Source organism: Solanum pennellii, chromosome 11, assembly GCF_001406875.1.
Source record: "Solanum pennellii chromosome 11, SPENNV200".
NCBI lineage: Eukaryota > Viridiplantae > Streptophyta > Magnoliopsida > Solanales > Solanaceae > Solanum > Solanum pennellii.
The window spans coordinates 2,962,824-2,985,166 of record NC_028647.1 but is presented as its reverse complement, the minus strand read 5'-3'; the positions used below and the strand labels follow the sequence as shown (position 1 = coordinate 2,985,166).

The 22,343-nt window shown below is 36.3% G+C and overlaps 3 protein-coding genes across 5 annotated transcripts; 2 read left to right on the top strand and 1 right to left on the bottom strand.

Moving 5' to 3' along the window:
• Positions 1-401: 401 nt before the first annotated feature.
• Positions 402-5,677, bottom strand: LOC107004881. Its single transcript, XM_015203279.2, has 9 exons — positions 5,111-5,677; positions 3,893-4,416; positions 2,079-2,129; positions 1,883-1,990; positions 1,661-1,756; positions 1,350-1,448; positions 1,199-1,258; positions 984-1,100; positions 402-751 (listed from the first exon to the last, which is right to left on the bottom strand). Exons 1-8 carry the CDS (start codon positions 5,613-5,615, stop codon positions 1,035-1,037), a joined length of 1,509 nt encoding a protein of 502 aa, XP_015058765.1. The 5' UTR covers positions 5,616-5,677; the 3' UTR covers positions 402-751; positions 984-1,034.
• Positions 5,678-7,314: 1,637 nt separating this feature from the next.
• LOC107005139 (splicing factor U2AF-associated protein 2) lies at positions 7,315-18,617 on the top strand. Of its 3 annotated transcripts, XM_027913078.1 has the most exons (15): positions 7,315-7,471; positions 8,466-8,579; positions 8,910-9,044; positions 9,141-9,331; positions 9,831-10,058; positions 10,324-10,416; positions 10,516-10,554; positions 11,428-11,517; positions 11,645-11,747; positions 11,907-11,987; positions 14,570-14,646; positions 15,009-15,089; positions 16,271-16,362; positions 16,806-16,932; positions 18,504-18,617. In XM_027913078.1, the coding sequence occupies exons 1-14, from the start codon at positions 7,402-7,404 to the stop codon at positions 16,930-16,932; spliced, it is 1,521 nt and encodes a 506-aa protein (XP_027768879.1). In that variant the 5' UTR covers positions 7,315-7,401; the 3' UTR covers positions 18,504-18,617. The 3 variants fall into 3 exon arrangements, with proteins under 3 accessions (XP_027768879.1, XP_015059126.1, XP_015059127.1); XM_015203640.2 differs by lacking the exon at positions 18,504-18,617 and having other exon boundaries at positions 16,806-17,317; XM_015203641.2 differs by lacking the exons at positions 16,271-16,362; positions 16,806-16,932; positions 18,504-18,617 and adding an exon at positions 15,462-15,694.
• LOC107004073 lies at positions 17,963-18,631 on the top strand. The gene has a single exon (XM_015202302.2). The coding sequence runs from the start codon at positions 18,035-18,037 to the stop codon at positions 18,602-18,604; it is 570 nt and encodes a 189-aa protein (XP_015057788.1). The 5' UTR covers positions 17,963-18,034; the 3' UTR covers positions 18,605-18,631.
• Positions 18,632-22,343: the final 3,712 nt, after the last annotated feature.

Genomic DNA, 22,343 nt, shown 5'->3' with positions numbered 1-22,343 from the left:
AGATATATTTGTGCTTTTTAAAAAATTATTAATTTGTGATAGACCATAAATTATATAGAGGTTTTCTAAAAATATATTATCTTATCGAAATTAGTAATTTTTTTCATTAACCCAAATCAAAATTAAAAAAAATATTATTTTAGAGGGATTATTATTTACCAAATATTAATTTATAGTGATTTTACACTATATTTTTACTTAAATCTTCTTTGATAATATTACATAATAATAATATTATGAAAATACACGTCATCTTAAATTAAAAAAAAAAGAGTTGATGAGTTACCAACGCAAACAACGTCATAAGAGTCTAGACTAAAGTTCATCCCTTGTAGTCGCTATCTTTTGAGTGTGCATAACGTAAACTCCACTCACATTACAATGAACGTACGTACGAGAACTCATTGGAAAATGATTTTATTTCGTATTCGAAAACTTTAATGAATGACTCGATTAGTACAACGGGCCACGTATATGTAGTATCTTCATGGCTCAATATTCTTGGAGAACAATCAAATCGAGGTTCGAAGGAGAATTGGCCATTCAATCTTGTGAACTAATCGAAACTGAAGTAGGAAAAGTAAAAACAATAAAATCCTATGAATGGTCTACTAGAAATCATCATCTATTTTGTAACACTACTACACCAACAACCACCAAATCACCAAAAGGAAAGGTAAAAGAAATAAGTTAAACTAGCTTATGAAACCATTGATGGGCTCATGGTTTCGACCTCTCCTTGGTTTATGATCTGCCAAAACAAGAGAAACAGTTAATTAGCCCAGAATTTCAAATCTTGAAATGCCAGATTAGTGAATATATCAAGATTAGATACACTTGGTCATCGAACGAATGTATATACATAACTATTTTCCAACTATAAGACCGATGAATCTAGAAGAATCTCAATGTGTGGATGGTGGTATGATGAGGACAAAGAACAAATGGGAAAATATGAGACTAACCGAACTTTGAGTTCTTACCTGCTATGACGAAAAAGGTGCCATGAAACACCACAGAAATGTTGATGCTTATTACAATAAGTATGACTCGACAACAGTTCGCCCAAACTTTTCTTCAACATCCTTGGGTGTCTCAATCTAATCCAAAGAATGAGGAAGAAGTCAAATTTTAGAAAACAAAGAAAGGGAGCAGAGTGGGAAAGTAGCAACAATTCACAAGCAAAACATGGACGTACCGCATTTAGAGCTTTGAAGAGAGCCTTAACTGTGTTATGTGGGTTCCTTGAGCCAACAACCTGCAAAAGTATGATGTTACAATGATGGCACTGAATAAATACCTATTTCAATATTATGTGACCCGCTTGATCAGAATTATGATACAGTTACCTTCGATTTCACATTCCTGAAACCCGCTAGATGCAAAATTGTTTGGACAGTTCTACCTGCTTTCATCCCTGTTTGAGTAGGAGCAGGCCACAGATATACCTGAATAGAGGTGCAAATAAGCAAAGGTTCAAGACCAAAGAGTTGAAAGAAAAACAAAAAATATGTAAACATTACCTCTATATACAGAAAACCAAGATTCTTTTTCTTAAAGAAGGCATAAGCAGAAAATCACAATGGATTTTCTACGTGTATGATCAAAGAAAAATTATCAAAAGAAAACAATTAAAATCTGTTATCAGAATAGTTGGTACCTTGGTCTTTTTGTAGTTCGTTTGAACTGCATGTGAGATTGTATGTTCCTCATGCCGTTCAACATAATGTAGGTTCTGGAAGCATTTCTCATATGCCTGCAGAATTTATTTTTTTTATAAAAAGAAGTCTTCTTTTCATACAGAATCATTCAGCCAAGGCATTGACAAAAATGAAGCACATGCTTTATATGCCATGGTTAAACAATAAACTGACTCATGTACCTTTTGCAGGGCAATGGGAATAGCTGGACCTTTTGCTTTTGCAAAACCAACAACTCCGTGATAGTTCCCACAAGCCAACAAAGCAGTATACTTGACAACTTGTCCCCCCTGTATCATATTTCAGCTAAAATTTGTGAAGTAACTCATTCAAGCTCCATTTAGGAAGAAAGAAAAATCCATTCAATAGCTGCATTACCTTAGTAACCTTACATGTCCTATTGACATTAATGAGTTTCACATCAAAACCCTGCCATCATGAAGAATTAATAAGTGAAGATGAAATCATGATAACATCCAATTCAGTAAAACTGAAACATAAATTCTACAAAATAACTTTAAAATATATATATACTCTAAATCTTGATAATCATAAACATGTCCTCATAGGGTAATATTTTATTTATGTAAATGTTCTTGAGTTGAGTCAGTCATAAGAATCCTCAACATAGAAATAAATGATGTATGCAAATGAGGAAACAGGATTCCCACTTCACGTGTGGGTCTTTGGAATACCGAAAATATTAGCATATTTTACAAGTTCTCACAACTTGGACCTAACCATGATCCAAACTCTCAGATGAGCTACTTCAATAGCAAGCACCTATTGAAACTTGCAATTTCTGGAGGCTTAAGGATGATCCCTCATATCAGACAACTAAATATATACTGTCCTCTTTTTGTTTGTTCATAGAACTCAAGAAGGCAAGCAAACTAGACGAAGCATTTTGGGATCACCCAGTGTTCCTTTCTCATAATGAAGCGTTTGGGATCACTAGCCCAGAACAAGAATTGATTAGTTCATTTCATGTCAACTCCACTCTATCATCCTTAATCTATTTTGATGAAGTCCTTATTCTATTTTTTTTTCCATTTTCTCTCGGGGACATTTCAGATTTGCTATTTAGTTTATCAGAAAGAAGAATGTCAAGATACACTACTCAGCAGCATCTCAACAAAAAGGCCTCCTACCAAGTACTATCACGGGAAGAGGGAAGACAAGCACCTCCTTCCCCCTTACAAAAACAGAGGAACCTTTTTGACCATAGACTGATCTACCAGAGGTTACGAATTTTTGAACACTGCATAAGCAAGAGCAAGATACAGCATGCTTCTACAGTTCTACTTTCCTGCCAGCAGATTGGGGTCCAATCTTTAACTAAAAAGATTCTCTTTCTTGCAATACAGCTTAGGAAAATTCCATTACATGCCAGACCTCAAGCTATCAAAATAACATTGATTTATAATATTAACCTGTTCCGCTAACAGAATGAAGAACACAACCAAACAAAAACATAATCAGTACTGCCAAATACGTAAGAAAGAAACACCACAATCATTTCAAGGAAGCCGTCCCAGGAAATTAAACCAAGAAGCTTAAGTCTTTTAAGAAAAGCGATTAGTTAAATACTATTCCTTCTATATGCTATGAAGCGATCAGACATGTGAACATGTGGTGTATGAGTCTGGCCTCGAAGTATTTGGTACCAACAACATGCTTCTTGTAACTTCTCATTTTATAAACAGAAAATTAGCAGGATAAATATTAGAATTCTCCACCTGAAACAACTTCCCAAAAGTTAAGTCCCATTTGCAAGAAAGTAAAACCATTGTTTTCATCTCATTTCGAAATGTCTTTTTTCTATTCAAAGAAACACAAACATATTTTATTTTTGAGAAATCCATCAGCCCAGTACTTCTTAGAAACACAACCCAAGGCTCAAGAAGGGATGAAATTTTCCAGAAAATGAATGGAGCGGAAAGTTTCATACTGCAAGAAAAAACCCTGACACAATGAAACAAGAAAAATCAAAATTTAAATCTAGTTCAGCACGTTTGTAGCACTGCCGGGTGAATCTGACAGCAGTTTTTGGTAAAGTAGGACACTTTCAGGATGATGACAAAACAATGCATGCCATGAAAAGGAATACTTAATAATCTAAATTCAGAAACAAGAAAATTTGTGAGAGACTTATCTAGCGCTAAGTGACCAGGGTAAGAGTTGGTGCTTACTTTTCTGTACTGAGGTCTTCTTTTCTTCTCTGTTAACGAGTTCCTCTCTTCAGCAAGATCTCTGATTTCCTCTTCTAAAAGCTTACCCTTTTTCCCAAAGGTGTGGTCCAATTCAGCCAGCTTTTCTTCAAGTTTCCTGTCAATGGCATTGAGCTTCTCTAACAATATATCATCCTTCTCTTTCATGTCGTCAAACTCTACGTCGTCATCATCATCTCCTCCTTGAATCATCCCCTTTTCCTTTTCAAACCCAGCATGTTCTAAGAGATCTACAGAGGGTCCCACCTGCTGATGTTGAATGAGTCCGTAATTCTCTGGGTCGTTGGGATCATAAGCTTCCCTCCACTGCACCATTCGCATGGCTCTATTCACCTTCTGCTGCAGAAGAAATTTTTCCTTACCCTCAGACACTTTAAGGCGGTTCATCAGTTCACCAATCACCCGATATTCTGGTCTCAGTCGGAAATGCTTTTCCTCAAACTTGTCAATTCTATTCATCCATTTGTATGCATCATCAAGTGTCTCTGGTCAAAACTTCCATAATTTGTCAATTCCAATTCGACAACAAAATGCTTTCAGTTGGTTTTGCAAGTCAGTTCACATAGTTGAACTTCACATACATATGCACAGACAAACATAGTTCTAACAGTATGTTATTCTTTTTCCTTGCACATTCCAACCTATCTAATAAACCCAAACCAAAAACCATTCCACTAACATTTACATTAACTAAAAGTAACAGACACTATAGCCATATTGCTTACCTCCATCCTATAAACAACAAAAAAAACTGAGACTAACTTTCCAATCCCACCAATTATCAAGTTTTCACAGTGTTAGCAAACTAACATTATTTTGTGCCTTCTCTCCGATGTCATTTTCTTAGGACATAAATAAGCTAATAACCACTTAGGGGTCATTTGGTAGCCGATCAGAATTATGTAGGTACTAGTAACGAGGATATTAGTTATCCCATTTCTTTACCCCGCATAAGATAATACATAAATTCACTCGTAACTATTAGTTATAGGTGTTTCTAAATTACAAACCAAATGCGTAATTTAGTTTCTAAGCAGGTACCAAACATTGTACAACTCATGTAAAAACTAATACGGGGATAAGTTGTCTCTTTACTAGCTACCAAATGACCCCAGAGGGGAAATCAAATTTTTGTATTCTACTTGAACCATTAATGTCTCAAAAATGAAATCATTGTACCTGCATCAGTGAAGTTCTTGAGAAGCTCTTCATGTCGTTTAAACTTCTTATCAAAAACTTCCCATTTTTTGTTAATAGCATCAGGAGTCCACCTCTCATCATCATCTTCCGAATCCGAATCCGTAGGCTCAAAGCTAAACTTTTCCTCCTTGAGCTTCTTCTTCTCAAGCTTCTCAATCAATGGACCAACGCCCATGGAATCCTCATTCTCCTCAGCATCTATATCAGCTGTATCTAATCCTTTCTTCTTTCTTTCTTCCTTTTCCCTTTGCTTGTCCCTTTCCACATCAAGCAACAGCTCTTGAATTACCCTCTCCGCTGACGGTGTCCGGTTGTAGGACGCCGTAGAGAAGAAACGAGGAGTTAGTACAGAATGCGGCGGAAATGGGTGCCGGAGAAATGATTCCTTGGCTGCGCCGGCGGTGGAAGATGGTGGCTTACTACGGGTAAACCGCAGCTGATTGCGGAGTATCCGAGTCCAAAACGTCGTCGTTCTGCAGCTCATCTTTGATCATACAGAAACGCTGTGAAGCCAGGGAAGTGATGAAGCAGCCATTAAAGCCAGGGTTTAGGGTATTACATCAGTGGGTCGGGTTGGAAAATATGGGTCGGGTTATAAATACGGGTCATCAACACAAAGCATTTCTATTTTCTATTATTATTATTTTATTTTATTTTTTGCATTACATGTATTATTACCAATCAAGTAATTATCAAAGATTTATGGTAGAATTGGTAAAGTGATACTATTGTAAAATTAGAATTTTCTGAATTCGAGTTGTGAAGGAAAAATTAATAAAGGAGTTTTTTTTTAAGAGATCTTATATCATATGAATTGAATTTAATTAGATGACGAAGTAAATATTATTCATGTGAAAGATTGTATCGTTATGAAAAACAATCATTCAATAATGAAAAGGCTTGTGTTTATAATTTCTAAAAATACAGTTAAGAAAGGCAAAATTACTTAATTAAACATATTTTACTATCATATATACGAATACTATCTATACTTTTAAACAGTTACAGGTCTTCATGTCAATCAACTTTTTCCCGCTCTCTTTAGCCTCTTACACAAGTCCTCCATCATTGTATTCTCTCCTCCTTCCTTCTGTCCATTGCGATTTTCATCGTTAAATTTTTAAAAATCATATCTAAAAAAGCAGATTTTACATATTTAGATTTGTATCTATTTAGTCATTACTCAAATTCACAAGCTGACAAGGAAACGACGAGTGCAAGCCTAACCATATATCGATGCATCCTACATGAAAATTCATGGCCACACTGATTTTAACCTCTTAGCGATTTTGATAGGCAAATAACACGTCCAAGTGCATAATGAACTTCAAAAGCGATTTTGAGGATCTCTCTTTTAAACTTTATTCGTCGAGGTGTTGAAAAAACCAAAATTTTACTAACTCTGTCGGAAATCTGTCAAGTCCAGGCGCAACAGACAATAACGACAATCCAAAATGTAATTGAAAAGTTTCAACAAACAAGATTCACGCATGTATCTAACACATTATTAATGTATTTGACACGTTATTGAATTAAGATTATCCGATTTTTATCATTATATCTGATTAATGTATATGTATCCTAGAGATTTACGCATTTATCTGATATATCATTGAATTACACAACAAATATATATATAAATTTTATCAGTGCATATGATTAACTATGTGTATCTGACAAAGTATACACACACATATATATGCATTCATAAATTTGAGTTAAAAATCTAAATTTTATTGAATCGAAAAAAAAAAGAATTTAATTATTTTGATTTATTTGGAGTTGTGATACATCATATCCTCTAAAATTGTTACACGTATGATTTTTTCCTTAATCAATAACTTTCACCTAGACACACTCGTTATTTTATGACTTTCAGTTATATTATTTAATTAGATATACTACTAATTGATATGTACATGTATGTATACTTTTTCGAGGACCAAAAAGTTATAAGATACGTAATATTTAACAAACTAGCATAAATCTAACTAATTTGCTTCTAAAGTATTGAAATCGATTTAAGTTACCCATATAGTAAATCGCGAAAAAAAAAAGATCAATATTATTTCCAACTTCCCAAACCCATATTGCTAAGTTCATTAAACCCGAACTATTTGCACCCGATTTCAAAGATCCGACCCGAATCCCCTCTGAACTATTTCTTTATGCATTTCCTATACAGTTCTTCTCTGTAAAAAAAAAAACAAAAACGAAGAAGAGGCAGCAGCACAAAGAAGAAGCTAGAAAACTGGGGAGAAGCAAATTCAATGGCATCATTGAATGCCTCTGAAGATCATCTTCCTCAACAAGAACAATTACCACAGACGTCTTATACGGGTCAGTTATAGTCTATATATGTGCAAATTAACCCAGTATGTGTGTACCTTTGTTTATCGATAGATATGCTTGTGTATATGTGTTATTTCTGTATTTTAGGAGATGGGTTTCGAGTATCATATTATAATTTTAAATGGGTCGACTGATTTTTCTCATTTGGAGGGATAAAAATTAAAAATTTGTTATTGCAGATACTGTTTTTCTGCTCAGTGATAGTAGGAGGATGGTTTCTCAAAATTTTTGATGTTATGGAAAGTTATTGCTTAAAAAAATAATGCTTTTTTGAAGGGTTGTGGAAGAAAAACTATAAGGATTTGGAAGTAATAAACGCAGTTGGAAATTTTGGTGAGGGTTAAGCTTAATATTAATATGTCGTAACGGACAATAGGATTAAGTATAGGGATAGACATTCCTTTTAGGTTTGGCAATTGTTTTCTTGATATCCGAATCCTTCTCCGCTTAAATACCAGAAGTTCTGTCTGCAGCGCGTTGTGAACCCATGATGTGTCTCCTACCACTAGAGTAAAATCCTGGGAGTTTTTTTAGGTTTTAGAATCCCATGTGACATTTTGAATTGTTTTTCCTTGAGCCGAGGGTTTCCTGGAAACAACATTTCTACCTCCCAAGGAAGGGATAAGGTTTGCATACGCTCTACCCTTCCCAGACTTCATTACACGTATGTTGTTGTTGTACCATCTTATGTACAGTTTGTTTGAAGTTTTTCAAGTAGTAAATTTTCAAATACAGTTTTTGTTGTTGCTGTACAATCTTATGTGACTTCTTGAAAGACTTTCTGGTTCAACTTTGCGAATCTTTTAAATATTTAAATACTAGTATGAGTTTTCATTATGTGCTTCTTTTCATGTTGCCTTCCCTTTTGGGGTTGGGCTGCTCTTGGTGGCGGGGCTGTATTATATTTGGATTCTGCAAATATGCATGCTAGGTGCTTCATAGGGTGAAGAAAAGAAGTTTGATTCTTGTATCTCTGTTGTAGGTGAAGGCAACAGTAGTTTGTATACAACTTCTGGAGTGAGTTCTGAAGTGGGTTGGTATGTGCTTGCCCAAGATCAACAACAACTAGGCCCGTATACAATATCTGAATTGCGTGGTAAGTTCCTAAACTTCCACTCTTCAATGAGTATATGAAAAACATTTTACCGTTCACTCATTGAATGATTGCTTATTGAGACGAACTGATACTAGTGATTTCCTTGTTTAAATTGGATGATTTTGTATTTGATGGTTTTCTTCATTACTTAGGTGTTCATTTGAGTTCAATGCCTTCTGGCTCTCTATTTTGTTGTCTTTGTTTCCTTATTTTTTGAAGTTTCAGTGCACCCATAACTATTAGCCTTTATCTTGAACAATTTTATTCAGCTGTATGATGTTCAGATGGTATGTTTGGATATTTTTAAGCTTGTTTTCTTGACATGGACAGAGCACTACTCTGCTGGATACCTACTGGAGAGTACACTAGCATGGTCGGAAGGAAGGAGTGAATGGCAACCACTTTGCTCGATTCCTGGATTGCTGACTGATGAAGCTGAGCAGAGCACTGGTGATACAAATTTAGGTGAGGGATTCATCACTTAAGAGGTGAACCTGCAGAAATGTAATAACTTAACACTATATCGTACTTGGCTGAGACGTCTGTTACCTGTTTTTGCAGTTTCTTTGACTTCTAATGATCCATTTGATGAGTATGAAAAGTTTCAAAAGGAAGTGAAAGAGGCAGAGGACGAGCAAGCAGTTGATGAGGATCAAAGGCCTTCAACTCCTCCAGATGGTGAAGATGAGTTCACTGATGATGACGGAACTAGGTACAAATGGGATAAGGCTCTTAGAGTGTGGGTACCTCAGGTAATATAATATACTACTTCTAGCTGTCTTCTTTGTTCCCTCGTCTTTCAGAAGTTTAACTTTGTGATGTAAAACACATGTGGGTCATTTAAAACAGAAAAGAAAAGGCACCCAAGGGTGTGGCCTAGTGGTCAATAACGTGAATTGAGAACTAATAAAGTCTCAGGTTCATTTCTTAGACAAAAACACTAGGCAATCTCTTTCCATTTGCCTTAGCTTTGGTGGATAGAGTTACCTGGCACTGTTGGTAGGAGGTGGTAGATATCATATCTCGTGGAATTAGTCGAGGTGCGCGAAAGCTGGCCCAGACACCACAGTTGTGAAAAAGCAGAAGCGCTTTTTTCGTTAATCTCATAATTATGCTCGATGTTGCATTGTTCTTTATCAATAATTTCAAAAAAATGAAAAAAAAGAAGAAAGAGTACATCTTTGTGACTTGTACTTCTGTTCCTTTATTTATTTGTGTTGGAAAGTGTCTTGATCAAATGAGGTTTTATAGGAAGATCCAACCGAGAAAACGGACTATCGTCTAGAAGATATGACTTACGCTGAAGAGGAGGAACTTTTCCCTACATTGCCCGCTGACATTTCTTCTGGAAATGAGAACAAGAACATGGATAACACTGAGGCTAATAAGAATGCTACAAATTCAATTGAAACTGCCGCAGCAATACATAATGGCAAGAGAAAACTGGCTGATGAGCCTGAAAAAGCTGCTGAAAAGAAGGTCTCACTCTTAAATTTTATGTTTCTCCAGGTCAAAGGTTACTTTTGGCTTTTGTCTGTTAGTTGTCTGGATTCAGGTCTCATCTTTTTCTTGTTATTATTATATTTAGATATTAAAAAATCATTAACTAATTGGGTTGTTTTTCATTTGTTATGATGTGCACGATTCCATGTTCCCCTGACATGAGCAGGCATTATTCAATGTGCCTCTCTACCTTCTCCTAACACATACCTCTCACATCTTTCATTTTCTATTGCCTGCACAGGAAGCGAATAAACCTCCAGATAGCTGGTTCGAATTAAAAGTCAATACTCATGTCTATATTACAGGCTTGCCAGAAGACGTCACTGTTGACGAGGTAGTTAGCAATTTTGTTGTTTGTTCCTATAAATTTATGAGAAGTGCAACATTCTCTTGACTTCTTTATTATGCTACACTAATGTGGAGATCATTGTAGGTGGTTGAAGTCTTTTCAAAGTGTGGGATCATAAAGGAGGTGCGGAACTTCTTTTTTTACCTTTATATTATGGAAATTTGATTGTGAAGATAGATATGGTCACATCTAGTCTCTCAGGGTCATTTAATTGATTTCTGCTTAGCATTCCCTGTATTTTGGCGAAAGATGCATTGCAGGTTCTGTTCTTTTGCTATTCTGGGTTTCACTTTTTTTAGTCCAAAAACATTATGGATATGCAAATGAATATTGCCTTACTATTGGTGATCTGATATTTCCTATTAAATAACTTAAGTCACAGTCTCAAGGCCTAAAGACATCATAGAGTAACTTAATACATTTGCAACTGATAACCCTGATTGTTGCACCTAAGGGTGTGGCCTAGTGGTAAATGAAGTGGGTTGAGAATCATGAAGTCTCACGTTCAATTCCCGGGGCAGAATTCGCTAGGTGGTTTCTTCACATCTGCCCAAAAGCCTTGGGCTGTAGCAGGTGCCCGTAGAATTAGTCGAGGTGTGCACAAGTTGGCCTGGACACCACTGTCAGAAAAATAGAAACTGATAACCCTGATTCCTTGATTTTTTGATGCTGAATTCCTTTTTATGACTTTTATCTTCCTTGCTTAGTTGGTTTTTCTTGGATCACTTGACTGCTTTTTTCTCCATTGACTGATTTTAGTAACTGTTGCATCATGTGTATTTTAATGAATCTAAATTCGTCTTATAAGCACAATTATGGTGATAGTTGCACCACATGACTTTAAAGGAGAGTTCTATAAGCTTATTAGGGAGTTTAAACATTTTAGCTTGTCAAGTTGTGATCTTTTGACATGGCTTATAGGACATTCAACTGTCATGTTTTGGTATTTACAAACCAGTATAGAATTTTAATGGTGATTTATTAAAAAAATTGTAGGATCCGGAAACACAAAGGCCTCGAGTGAAGATTTATTTTGACAAAGAAACTGGAAGGAAGAAAGGTGATGCACTTGTAACATATCTTAAGGTAATGATTCTTTTCTCAAGTACAACAATGATGTTTGGAGTTTTTATTTATTCATAAAATTTTGGAGTTATTTGTTGCAATTGTTATTCATGTGTTTTATCTTCATTGGGGAACCTTTGTGGATTAGGAGCCTTCAGTTGATCTAGCCATTAAAATTTTGGATGGTGCACCTTTACGGCCAGGTGACAAAATTCCTATGACAGTTACTCCAGCAAAGTTTGAGCAAAAAGGTAAACAAACCTATGTTCTTTGGTGCATTGTGTCAAGCTGTACTTGATGATTAGTCTTGCTATTACATTGACCAAATAAAGCATGGGTCAGCTTTATGCATTTATTGTCACTTGAGTGCCTAATTGTTTCCTTTGGGGAAACCTTTATTGATTTTGCAGGGGAGAGGTTCATACCCAAGAAATCAGACAAGCACAGAAAGAAGAAACTCCAAAAAGTTGAGCAGAAGATGCTTGGCTGGGGTATGTCTTACCTGTCTTTTACTCAAAATCTGGTTTTATGCCACAATATCACCTTTTCATGTTACTTTTGGTTCTAAGAATGGTTTGGTTATAGAGTTCCTGAAAATGCTGTGTTGTTGTTTTTCAACATTCTGAAGCTTATTGAGTAATATTGTCTAAGATGTATATGTTTGCTTATATCTGAATAAATGGATCTTTGCTCTGTGTGAATTTTGCTTGATACTTTTGGAATAAGTTAGTGACTGAAACCATCATTACAGTTTGCAATAGCTGAACTGACACAATGGATGATTCTTAATTGGTTGAAACATAATGTATTCAAAGCTTCCATCGTAAATCTGTTTGTTTGTTTTCCTTAGTCAGTTCATAAGCGATCTTATTTGTATTATGTTGTGGCTTTACTTGGATTGCCGACATGTCTTTAACAGTTACAGTGCAGTAGCATCCAGTTCTACTTCTCTCTTGCATCTTAACCTGCCACTGGTTGCTCAATTATCCTCTGGCAAGTGCATGATAGACTCACATATCACTACCCTTGTGTTCTCATTCTAGGTCATCGTTTCCTCCTATCTATCCACCCTTGGACTGAAATTTCCAGTCACTGAGCTCTGTCACTCATGCATTCTGACAAATTCCCTCCCGGAGTACTGCCTTACCTACTCTGTATGGCTGTCCTTACATGAAGAGACAGTCACTCTGCACCATCAAGTAGCCCTTATTTATTTCCTTCGTTTTCAAATCCAGACAGCTAACACCCTTGCATTTCCTTCTTTGGGTTGGCTTATCTGAAAGAAAAAATGAGTGAGTGCACTAGATGTCTATCGTTTTATCAGATTACTGGTATCAGGTTAGAGTGGGAATCCTGTTCACAGCTTTACTTGCCAGTTATTATATCCTTCAGCCGCGTGGACATCAAAATCTTCACTTTCTTGAGCAAGAGTTGGACTTTATGGATTGGGTATAGGTGTTGTCTCTTCCGTAGACGAGAGACCTGCTGACCTACTAGTGGCTTTAGTTGGACAAGTTGACTCCACAAAGCAAAAAAAGCCTCAGATATTCCATTAACTATTACCTAGCCGTGAAAGGAAAAGAAAGGGCGATCTGCTAGGGGCGCCTTTCTATTCCTTCTCATCTCCTACATCCTTGCAGGGGTGCTCTGTCTGACAAACCTTGTTCCATTCAGAAGAGGAATGCTAATGAACTCATGGTCTTATGTTTCTGAGCTAGTTCAAGCTTAAAGATAAAAGAACAAAAACATAAAGCGAGAAGAATCAATTCACTTGCCATTACGTCTGTATTGTGTATCAAAACATAGGTATAGAGTATCTTTAATCAACTTACTCAAAGTAATGTTGGGGGTGGGATGGTGTTTATGGGAATAACTTAACATAGTCTCTGTCTAAAGAAATTACTGGCTAAGCAGGCAGTTCTAACACAGAACAATCTATCCAGAAGGAGTTTTTGTCTATGCTCAAGACGCGATCTTTGTGGAGAGCAGGCACTTATAATTCACCATCTCCCTTTACACTTCAACTAGGCTGACCAACTGTGGAAAATTTTCCATCCCCGGGGGCATCGGATGGGCTATGCCAGAGACTATAACATCAATTTTAGTTAGTTCAGATAGAGGAGGGTGGATAGCTAATCAGGAAGAGAAATGGAGGATTGTCCCTGCTTGCATCTGGTGACAATATGGAAATAAAGAAATCGGAGATCCTTTGAAGATAAAGGAAGCTCCAACAAGAAGTTGAAATGGATTGTCTAGTCCTGTTCTATTTTTGGTGTAAACAAGAATGTACAGAAGAGGCAGAAAATATTTTTGATGCTTTAAATTTCATCTAGATAGGTGTCATGAGCCATGCGGTAAACCTAACTTTTGGGCTTGACCACACAACTTGTCCAGTCAATTTTATTTTATAAAAGTCGTTACCATTATAAAAAAAATAAAGAAATGCGTCGAAAAATGGCAGATGTATGTTCCTTTTCAACTCTTCTTAAAGGAAGATACTGGCTTTGGAGTTTTCAGATGGTTCAGCTTTTAGTTTGCTTTTTATTTGTATCTGGAAGTGTTTTGAGTATGGAGGATTATAAGTCGATGTGTGAGGGGTATTAGAGTGTTGGCATGTTAAAACCGTTAAACAGCATCGTGGATTCAAAAAACAGTTTCACTTGTATAAATGGACCACAGTCCTTTCTCAACACAGCTAGCTCAAGCGGTGAGAATTGCCCTAGACAATATAAGGAGACTACAACCCATTTCCTCCACAAATGTGGGACACTTAAACACCTTTTCTCATGCTCATGACTGGACATCTGGAGCATGCACAAGTCGCAACACTGCGGGACACATAACATCACTAATCTTCTTTGTTGCTTCTAAGTTATTAACTTATTATTATTGATTATTTCTTCTATATATTTGATTTGAAGCTCTGTTTATGGTAAGATCTTATCTGTTCAATAAAGTTACCAGTTTCAAAAAAAAAAAAGATTCTGTTCAATGCAATATTTTCCTTTTCTCCTACAGCATATTGCTTTTCTCCTTGTCCCCTCTTAATTCTCTTTATCACTGACATTATCAGGTGGTCGGGATGACTCAAAGATATTGGTTCCAGCTACTGTTTTGCTTCGCTACATGTTCATACCAGCTGAATTGCGGGTAACATTTCTATGTCTTGATACTCATGTTTGTTATTTTTCAATTTCAGCCTAACCGGAACATTAAATTGTATTTCAAGGTGTTAACAAATAAATTTCAATTACCAAACTACCATACTTTTGTAAACTAGTGGCAAACGTAACATAGTAATAAGCAATCGTAGCCTATATTAATCATAGTGAAGTGGAGGAAGTTCCTTAGGAGTTCCGCGTTTTTTTTGGTCCAGGCAGCTGTCTTGCTGTTGCCTTTACCAACATTTTATTTTTTGTAGTTTTTCTACTTGCTGACTTCTTAATGTGAGAATTACCTTTTAGTTATTGTTTCTGGGCTTTGAGCTAATGCACTTCTAATGTTGTCAATAGGAGGAAGAGAATTTATGTTCTGAGCTACAGCAAGACGTCCAAGAGGAATGTTCAAAGTTTGGTCCAGTGGACTTGGTAAAGGTATTTGCCAGTTCTCATAAAATCCATTATAATATTGCTTATATATGTGTCTGATATATATGCCTTGTTTCTAGTAGAGATGAGTTACTGATGTGATTTTGCCAACCAACGTAGGGTGATATGTGCACCTTCTGGGTTTGCTTTCTAAGTTATATAGTTCTGTGTGAAGTTATTTTGCTCTTTTCACCTGTCAGTAAAGTAGGAATTCCAGTTCTTAAAGATTATAAGTACCTTTTATAATCTTAGAACAACAATTGGCTGTAAACATCAGCTGGTAGTAGCAAGTCAAATGCGGGAAATGAAAAAACGACTGTTTCGTAAATTCACCTGGTTTGGTTGCTTACGTCTTGTATCTCTTTTACATTTGTGCAGCATGTTGGGCCTTGACGCTCCTTCAATCTAGTACCCCTACATAAGCAACTCCTCGAAGGAAGAGTCACAGTGCAAGGCCTGCTTGTTAATTAGAATCTCTGTCAATGAAAATATGTGTTATAAAACCAGCTTATGTTTTAGCTCTCTGAATACTACATAAACAAGCACACCTGATTATTTTAAGTAGTAACACAACGTCCTTTAATGTGAGTAGGTACAAATTGACAAATCGTGTGCTTGTTGGGCATCCATTCTTTTTCTTCTGATGTCTGGGACTTCTTTAATTGTCATATTTATCATTTATATTGGGGACTATGTTATCCCTGCTTTGACACTCCCTTTATAGTGGGGTACAAACACTGGCTGTATATTTGTGTATGTAGTTCTTTTTTACTGCCAATCCGACGGGGAGTGGGGCTTCTTCCCCATTTGTGGCACATGGAGGTGGAGCTCAAGGAGTTCGGCATCTTATGCCGAGTTGCTATTCCAGTTTTCATACTCTCCTGTCTCAATACACAAGAGCAGGAGTAGAAAGTTCAAATAGGTCATTATACGAGAGTTGGACAAACAAGTGTTTAAATTGTCATTTGAAATTTGAGAAATATATAGTTGGTTTACCACAAAGATTAAGGTGATAAAAACTACTAAAAGATTGAATTGGTTAGTATCCTCGAAAACTTTGCGATTTAGGGTAAGGAGTTAAAAAGATCAGAACAGAGAAATATATTATACAGTTAACTTATGAGTTGAGAAAGATATCACGGGAGGCTTTTGGTGGTTTTATCTCATTCATTGATTCACTTCTGCAGGTATGTGAGAATCACCCACAAGGGGTTGTTTTGGTCAAATTTAAGGATAGAAAGGATGCACATAGGTGCATTGAGTCGATGAATGGACGCTGGTAAGTGATTGCTTGGTTTTCATCTGCATATACAACTTTTGTTATCTCATGTAGACTGCATTGAAGATTTTTACTGAAACTTATTAGTTCCTCTGTTCCATTATGACAGACACTGTTTCCTTTCTAGTTTGTTCTTGAAAGAACGACCTTTCTATTTTTTGGATCCCTTTAATGTCATGCTCTCACGGCCACTAAAATTCCATGGCATGTTTAAGGCTACAAGTTCCAATTGTACTTTTAGTGTGTTAGCAAAAATCTTTCTTTCTTTCTTATAATCCATGCCTAGTCAAACACAATATAAATTAGAACGGATGGAATACATATAAACAAGCATTAGTGTATCTCGTGAAGTTGCTTTTCTAGATCAACAGCAGAGTAATCAGCACCTGTGTATTGTTCTTATTTTTGTTTATGTGATTTGACTCATTCATTTGTTGCAACAGGTTTGCTGGTAGGCAAATTCATGGTAGCGAGGACGATGGATCTGTTAACCATGCTTTAGTCCGAGATATAGATGAAGAAACTGATAGGTTGGAGAAGTTTGGAGCTGAACTTGAAGCTGATTCATAGGTGTGCTTTCTGCATTGTGCAAATAGTAGCAACACTTATTTTTGCTTGCTATGCAACCCATATGTCTGTGCAACTCTTTGAACACGAATCCGTTTTCTGAAAGATTCTGACTGCCATACTTCCGTGAGAACTCCAATATCTTGCAAAAAGTGTTGATAGGCGCTGACCTCGTGGCATGCCAACTAGATTTGTAATCGCGAGTAATGGGTCATCTCGTAGTTTTCTTTGGAGTACATGTAACATGATCAATTGGAATGAGAAAGTAGTCTTTTCTTGGTGAAGTGGAGTAGAACTTTCTCTAGCACTTAAACTTTCGTAACATGACGTGCTTTGTAAGTATCGTAGCTACAAAAATTTGTTTGATGATCACTTGTTTTCACTTCCATTTTTTCTTCTCTTCCGTTCCTTTTATCTTGCACGATAGGAGTAAGTTCCGTATACATCTTATTCTGTTCAAACTTCCTGGATGTGTTGTTTGTTATTTTATGTGGACTTGTATGGTATACTCTATACTTTCCTAGGAATGTACTATTTCAACATGTTAAATTCCTGCAGGGTACTTGACATTATGTTAAGATAATTCCTGTGCCCCTAATCTAGTCCTGGTTTGATTCTCCGATGAAAAGATTTGACATACCTTCTCGTACTCTATAAAGTTACGGAGTCTTGGTGTACATCATTTCGTTCTCTTAATAGGAATGAATGCACCGCTTCACAATGGTACTATCTGTCTTTTAAGTTAAGTTATTATTTAAGACGTCTTTTATTATTCTATGATATTTCAAACTACAACGGCACCTCATGAACACTAATGATAATTAAAGATAATTTTAACATTAACAAATAGTCCAAAAGTGTCATTATCATTTTTTTAAATGAAAATTTCAAAAAAGTCAAAAAGAGATTTTAATAATTTCCTCTTTTCCCCACACAACGGTCATATTCCAATAAAACTCACAAAATATGACCGTTGCACCCCACCCCCCCTCTCCCCCCCTACCCCAACTCCTCCTCCTATATAACCAAAACTCCTCATACTCTGTTCTTCACTTCACTAACAAAAAACTCAAAAACTCTCTGAAAATCTCATCAATTCAAAAGAATGGGGTTCACTAGTTATGCTGAAATCTCCGAATCTCTTCACCGTACTCGAAAATTCTTCCTTTTATGTAACTACATTCTTCTTGGTGCAGCTTCCAGCTGCATTTTCTTGACTCTTTCCCTTCGTCTTATCCCTTCGTTAAGCGGTTTCTTCCTCATCTTCCTCCACATTATCACAATTGGGGGTGCTGTTTTTGGTTGCTCTGCGGTTTCTACTCGTTCAAGTATGGGGAATTGGTACGGCCCTCATATGGTTTTTACAGTTTTGACAGCGATTTTACAGGGCTCTGTTTTCGTGCTGATATTTACGAGAACAGGGGATTTTCTTGGGAAATTGAAATCGTATGTTAGGGAAGAAGATGGTGAAATGATTTTGCGATTAGCTGGTGGATTGTGTGCATTAATCTTTTGTCTTGAATGGGTTGTGCTTACATTTGCTTTTTTCTTGAAATATTATGCTTATGTTGAAGGTGATGGTAATGTTGTTGGTGGATCTATTGGTATGAAAAGAAGTGCTAAAGTTCAAGATGAAGAAGATATCAAGAATTGGCCATGGCCTTTTCAAGTCTAAGAATGGGTTGGGGTGTGGATGGGATTGTGGGGGTGGGGGTGGGGGTNTTCATTTGGTTATTTTCTTTTGTTGTGGGGGTAGGGGGTGGGGTGGGGTGGGGGGTGTAATGTATGTTGAGTATTTCTTATTGGTTCTATTATATATATATACACATATATGTTCTTATTAATTCATTAGAAATGAATTTTGTGTTACCTTATGGGGAATTTAATATGTTCATTGAGATCAAAGTGCATATTGGACTTCACTCAATTTAATTCATTCTATTAAAATGAAAATTCCGATGATACTTTAGACGTATAAATCATATCTTCATATTAGGACATATTCAACATACAAGCTTTAGACAATGCGTAATCATACTTGTGCAATGTATGAATAGCATTCCTAATACTACTCACATTAAGTACTCCTTGAAGCCACCCTAGACTAGGTACATCAAGACAAGACATACCTCATCACATAGACTTAATAGAATAACCAAATAAGTTATCCTAGATTGCACTTGTGCCATGTTTCATCATAAGGTCCCATAATCGGTGGCGGACTCAGGATTTTCGTTCAGAAGTTTTGAAAAATAAAAGTATAAACTTATAAATAAGCCAACTAAACACGGCGGACCCTTGAAGTCTTTTGGATTTAACACCACATTTTAGCATGTTTTTTTTTTAAAAAAACAAAAATGTAAAAACCTGAACTAGAACTAAAAGAAAAGAAGAAAAAATTGAAACTAAAAAATAAAAAGGTTACCTAGGGGGATTTAAACCCTCAACCTCATGTTTGATTCTGAAGGAACTTGCCACTAGACTATCTCTTTCACTTATTCTTGAAGGAGTTCAATATATATATATATATATATATATATATATAGGGGGGGGGGTTCGGATACACCCTGGATGACACGTGGGTCCGCCCCTGTGCATAACCCTACCTACACTAAGTACTATTTTTGGTCTACCATGCTCATACTTATCATACATTGATCTCATCCATAGTTCATACACATAGTAAAGAGACATTCATAATCATGTTCATATTCATAATTCATAAACATGCATACTTCATATTCATAGTACATATACATACTTCATATTCATTGTACATAAACATAATGCATATTTATAGTATATAAACATAAGAGGAACACACCATGACTACTCTCAAAGTCCACGTGTGCCATGTATGAATAACATCCCATACTACCACTCATACTAAGTAAACCCTTTAAGGAACCATAGCATATAACTCACTTTCGTATTCATAATTCATATTCTTGTTCATTAGAGAAAATCTAGCTTTAACCGACATAGAGCATGTGAGCTACATGAAATCCGGTGTCATACGAACCCACACTGAAAAAGATGTCCAACTTGCCTAAGGTAGAACTAACATATTTAGCTTTAGCGTGGATCTACTAGCTAATACCTATGCGGGCACATAGTTATGGGATAGGGAGATTACTTCAAGAAACACATCCTAACTAGCGGGAGAGTTTCCATCTTATGAGAGCATATGTAGAAGACCCAACCTAACTAGCGGGAGAGTCTCTACCTCATTTGCCTTATCCGCTCGGTGCTAAGCATTATTCACATACTTATACATAGTTAGTGTGAATTGCATTTACATATGTGAAAGAGTACTTTACCCTTCATTCAATACTACTCATAACATAACTCATTGATTTAATAAGGCGAGAACTACCTTTCACCTTTAAAATCCTAATATACATGTGAGGAATCCTTATACATACATTCATAGTGTTTTCATGAGAATAAACTTTCAATCAACACCATAGGATCATCATCGACATGTACATTTCTTACATAATAATGTGTAAAGGTGCATATGAAAACTATACTTTCAATTGACACCATATACACACCAGTCATGTTTATGCATGGTATGTGTGTGATTGTTCCTACTATGACAAAACAACAACAACATTATCATCATAAACACTTCCCTCTTAAAGTGTTCATAAGCATTTACATATTATCATAATCATGCATAATCTTCATATATATTGCATTCAAGGGTTCATGGACCATGTAACTCAACACACCCACATTCACTATACTAGATATGGACCTAATCATAATTCAATTAGTTCATTCATTCATTGCATGCATATACTCATATAATCATATTGCAAGTCATGTGGGTATAATTCTTCCATAAAAGCACTATACACAATTCAACATGAAATACAAGTAAGCACCCTCTATTTTAAGTGGATCAGTCATTCATACTCAATAACTAAACACCTCCATTATAAGTGGATCACTCATCAATCTAAATCAATTCTATATCATTAAGAATCAATCTCAATCTATAATCCAAAATACTACAAGAGATAAGACAATTGACATATTTCCATAACCAATTCCATCATCCACATAAGCAATTCAACATGAACTCATTCATAACTTTCCTTTCTAGGTCACAATCTTCATCTCATCAATACATCAAAAATTCACCACAATAAGATATAACTAATGACATGTATTCATAAACTTTCACATAAACACATATTATACTTTCATACTTAACCAATTTCCAAAATAAAAGAGTTTAGGAAAATCATGGTTTCTTGAAGAAATTCAATGTAAAATCAACTTATAATCATCAATAAAACCTTAATTCTTCAATACAATTGCTTTGAAAATGTTTTATCAATGAACACATGCTTATATTAGAAAATAAGGTTTTGATCTTTGAAAGACTTTAAAATCCTTTTTGATTGGACTCCTTGATAGAAAGATTGATCTAGGATGAAGGATCACAATACCAATATTAAAAACCTTGAAGAAATTGATGAATAAACCCTTTTGAAATCCTCAAACTCAAGCTTCTATGGCTTCTTCTTCTTTCTTGAGTTTTGAGAGAGAGATATTGGAGGGAAGAACATTTTTTTTTTAAAATAATGAGTTAATGAAGTGTTTTAGGGTTTTAAACTATAAATATTAATAATATAAACTATTTTAAACCAACCCCAATTAATAATTAATTTAAAAGGAATTTACCAAAATGCCCTAAATGAGGCAGCCCCCTTAGTGACCATGCCCAACTTAACGAGTCGTGAGGGGCACCACGGCTCGTAGTGGTGCCCTTGGTCCCCTAGGCAGTGTTCCTCTCCACCCTTCCAAGCCCTCAAGATTCTAAGGGAGGACCACATGAGCTCCCATGATCTGTGGTTAAGACCACGAGTCATGGTGAAGCTCGTGCTCATATAGGCAACATCTAGGCAATGTTGTCTTTCCTCCCTTAGAGCTAAGTGAGCTTTATGCCCACCTTGATGTTACCGTCTTGGGCACCACGGCTCGTGGTGGTGCCCGTGGTCTTTGAGGCAGTAGCCTCCTCAACAAAGCACCACACTTTTCGAGCTAAGGCTACCTCATGAGCCTTCTCACGACCTGTGGTCATAACCATGAGTCATAAAGTGGCTCATGAAGAGTTTCTTGGCTTGGAACCTCCTTGCACAAAATGTCTGCTCAACCACGGGTGGCACCACGACTGGTGGTGGCCACCACAGGTCGTGAAGACCCTCGTGGTGAGTGTGAGCAGAGTGTAGAAAGTGTTTCATGACCCATAGGCTCCCACAATGCCAAGGCAAGACCACTACATGTCCCACACTCCGTTGTCAAGACCACGAGTCATGGTGAAGGTTGTGGTTCCTTGGCAGTGGCTAGGCCTTAATGTCATGCCTCACACTTGCCTAAGGGACCATGGTCAAGACCAT